Source organism: Cryptomeria japonica, chromosome 11 (assembly GCF_030272615.1).
Source record: "Cryptomeria japonica chromosome 11, Sugi_1.0, whole genome shotgun sequence".
Lineage (NCBI taxonomy): Eukaryota > Viridiplantae > Streptophyta > Pinopsida > Cupressales > Cupressaceae > Cryptomeria > Cryptomeria japonica.
The window spans coordinates 525,016,085-525,019,954 of NC_081415.1; the positions used below are offsets into that span (position 1 = coordinate 525,016,085).

The 3,870-nt window shown below is 34.1% G+C and overlaps 1 protein-coding gene across 1 annotated transcript; it reads right to left on the reverse strand.

The window, feature by feature from the left end:
• Positions 1-446: 446 nt before the first annotated feature.
• On the reverse strand, positions 447-1,082 carry LOC131047094 (ethylene-responsive transcription factor 3-like). The gene has a single exon (XM_057980926.1). The coding sequence runs from the start codon at positions 1,080-1,082 to the stop codon at positions 447-449; it is 636 nt and encodes a 211-aa protein (XP_057836909.1).
• Between the last annotated feature and the right edge of the window lie 2,788 nt (positions 1,083-3,870).

Here is a 3,870-nt window from a genome sequence, read left to right on the forward strand (position 1 = left end):
TTAAACCTTTTGTGTTTTCCTCCTGTAATGGCAAGATTGCTCTCTCAAGTCTGTAAGAGCAATTTGGCTTTCTGTATGGGGCCACATTTGTATGTGCTTCCCCTCGCATTAGGGCATCTACCAACAGATCTCTTGGAAAAAAATTATTATATTTGTATTGAGGTGGAGATAGGATATGGTAATAATGAGCAAGGAAGAAGCATGGAAACAAATCACAATGAACTTATTCATTCCAATATCAGAAAAACTTGATAACAATCAAACAAGAAAATAAAACACGGCATTGTTCTGCAGTCTGAAAAGAGCAAACAACATTATTAGGAACGGAGCGCTGAACAAGCTGGATAACATCTAGTAGGTTAATATACAAAACCAGAAGACCAAAACAGCCCAAAATAGCCTTACAAAATCAATATAAATGAAAGAGATAGCAAGCGAAGATTCAATCATTTGAGCAGCCAGAGCGTTTTGGGAGAATGATCACATTCTTCTTCTTCAACCGGCGCAGGAAGATTCAAATCCAAACCACCTATTGTTGGAGAAGCTCTGCATTCTGTGACGGCAGAGGAAGATGGATCGCTACTATTGCATGGGCGATAGCTTTCTTTACAGCCCTCATGGATCGCTACTATTGCATGGGCGGTAGCTTTCTCATTGCATCTGGCCAATTGCTGTTGCCTCCGAAGCTCCGGTGGGAACATGGTCCACATTGAAGGTTTTGGTAAGATAGGCCGAGGGGTGGCTCTGGCAACCATGTTGGTGTTAATCCGTGACGGAACACGGACTTGTTTAAGCGGCTCACGATTTTTGTAAGCGGCGCTCCTCTTGACGGGCGTAGGAATTTGATAAGCGGAAAGTGGGAAATTGGTTTTGGCCTTGCAGCCTTCTATGGCTCTGGCGGCCCGGTCATATGCATGGGCCGCTTCAATATCAGAACTGAAAGTGCCCAGCCATATGCAACGTCTCTTGGACGGGTCTCTAATCTCGGCAACGAATCGGTCCTCAGACCTTTTTCTTACTCCTCTGTAATGACTCTTTGTGCTTGCCGCCTGGGCAGTGGCTTCAGCTTGCAGGGAACACATTGTAAATGAAGCGAAGAAAATGAGGGGGGCAGAAAAGGCGTGTATGAAATGGGGAAGAATGGATGGAGTGGAGAGGCTCGTTTGGTGTTTATAAACAAGAAAAAAGTTGGGCACTGCAAACAACGAGATGGTTAGCTGGACATGGCTGGACTGTATTTGGGTGGTGGCCGGTCAATTTGGCGCTGATAACCGTAAAGTTGTGAGTAAATGCCCCACAAGGGAAGGGACAATTGGAAGTAAATGTCCGAGTTACCCGGGGGACATGTATGTGGATTTTGCTTCGTTTTTGCAAACAGAAGTTGGCAGCCTGCTGCAATACTGAATACGGGAAATAATATCCAGCTTCCTTCTAAAATGTATCTAAGTTATGGTGTGAAGGCATTAATATATTGGTGAATTCCAAGGATTGGATAGCTGTTTCTGACTGCAGTTCTTTTTTTTCTTTATTTTTAATATATTTTTAAGTCTATAATTTAAGAAATCAATTTTTAAGGAGTATTTTTAATACATTTATAAGTCTATAATTTAACAAATCAATTTGTAGGTAGCTCTTTTATAAATAGCAGTGCATCCCGTAATCTTTTCTTTCCTTGCTAACCGACCACATGTATGGACAGAAAGAGACTTATTTTTTTCTTCATGACATGTCCTATTATGAAGAGGCTTAATATTCTTATCACTTTTATAAGCCTACATTTTAACAAATCATTTGTTGAGTAGTTCTATGAAAGAAATGCAATGCAGTACCTAAGCTTTTCTCTTTTTGCTTTCCGACACTGCAGTTCATTCCTAAACTTACATCGGGATAGGAGGAGACTTAATATTTATTCAATAGAAATTATATATAAATTAAACTATTATGCAAATATAGTCATTTTAGAACTGTGAATTACTCCTTTTCCATAAGACCTTCACCATTCTTAATAAGGAACTAGTGGATCGTTTTTCAAATTTCTAAACTTGAATATAACAATTAGGTTTGATAGATGGATAGTTATGATAATTAGGTTTTCCAAATTTACAAAGTAAGACTTTTTCTCTCCTATGCTTTTCTTTCTATCTACCAAATTCAATAATTTAACTTAGTTTACCATTATAGCTTAATTTTAAATGGTACAATTAAACTTATCAATCAACTATAATTAGTAAATTTACAGCTTGTCTTAAAATTTTAGTTTTCATTTTATATTTGAAAGATTTATTTTATTTACTTTACAAATGAAACAAAATCTTTTCTTACATTCTTGAAATTTAACTAGTCATTCCACCTTTCATAATAGGTAAAAAATTATGTTGTTTTTTCTTTTTATTAAAGTGACCATGATATTTATATTTCATTAAAAGATGGGTTAAAAGAAGGGTAGACATTTTTTATGTAGAGCTATGAGTCTAGAGGGTCACAAATAAGGAGATAACACCCCAACATAAATATTCAACAGAACATTTTAGTTGGAATGAAGAAAATTTATTATAGGTAATATGTTTTTCAATTTTCAAAGTTTGAAATAGTTTTTACCATTCTTGATACATAAAAGAATTTGTTGTTATACTAATTAGGTTTTCCAATTTTATAGATTAGGATTTTTTTCCTATTACATGTCATTTGACTACCAATGTAAATGCTTAATAAATAATAAATCGTGTTCTTATAACTAACATATTTCAATTTTCTAAATGTGAAAACTTACTTTAATAAAATATTTACATTCCTTAATACATAAATAAATGTGTCATAATAATTGGATTTTTGAATTTTACAAAATTAAGAATTTTTTATCTCGTGTTTGTATTTTTTTTACATATGATTTGACTACAAATATAAGTGTTGTAACTTAGGTTACTTAAATTTCTCTATTGATAAATATTTTATTAGTTATTATTTTAATTTATTGGGTTTTTTTCTAATAATTGACAACTACAATAGTAATATATTATTAATAATAATAATAATAATAATTTTTTTTTAAATATTGCATATATAGTTTATATTTGTTATCAAAGTCTTGATGCCCTATATGGCACTATCCATAAGATAAAATCAAAAAATACCACCTAAACGAGCCTTCACATATATACCATGGAAACCTAACAAAATTCATGCTATCTATGACAACATAAACTAAACTAAAGTACTCTATACAACACTCAAAGAGACCTATCCTACTGTATGTTGGCATGATGACGATGATGATGATGATGACATTATATAATAGGTTGATTGATGACTTGTTTTATGTTGTCATTGATGGCAACTATGTTCTGATAGTCATCTAAGTCTTTGAGGCCAACCGGTAAAGCATAAGTGGTACAGAAGACAGTTTAACAGTGAAGCAACAAATATGACTTCAACTGATAAATGAGGATCAGTATTACATTCAGAAAACTGACATGGGTGATCGATGAAGAGTTAGGTGATTTGGTTCTACTGGAATGTTGGAAATGGATACTTGTAGATATATCCCACACCGCATTGGCAGATTCAAATGAATGAGCGAGTTATGATGAGGAGAGCAGTCAGTCTTGAAGAACAGTTAACCGATAGAGCAGAGTTACCTAGATTGTTAAATCAGTAGACTTAACATTTTATTTTTTAGTCAAGTTGTTTGTGGTCGACATGAGGAAAGCCTAATGTGCAAGATTGACTAGATATATTGAACCTAGGAAATTGGTCCAAAGGTTCTTAGCCAAATTAGCAGAGTTTCTTATTAAAAGGAGCATAGTGTGTGATGATGTATGAGATATGAGATCAAAATTGTGAATGTGATTATGTGGTGAAAGATATAGCATC

Bases quoted from the DNA above. Each gene is read 5' to 3' on its own strand.
- LOC131047094 (XM_057980926.1), bottom strand. From the start codon at position 1,082: ATGTGTTCCCTGCAAGCTGAAGCCACTGCCCAGGCGGCAAGCACAAAG.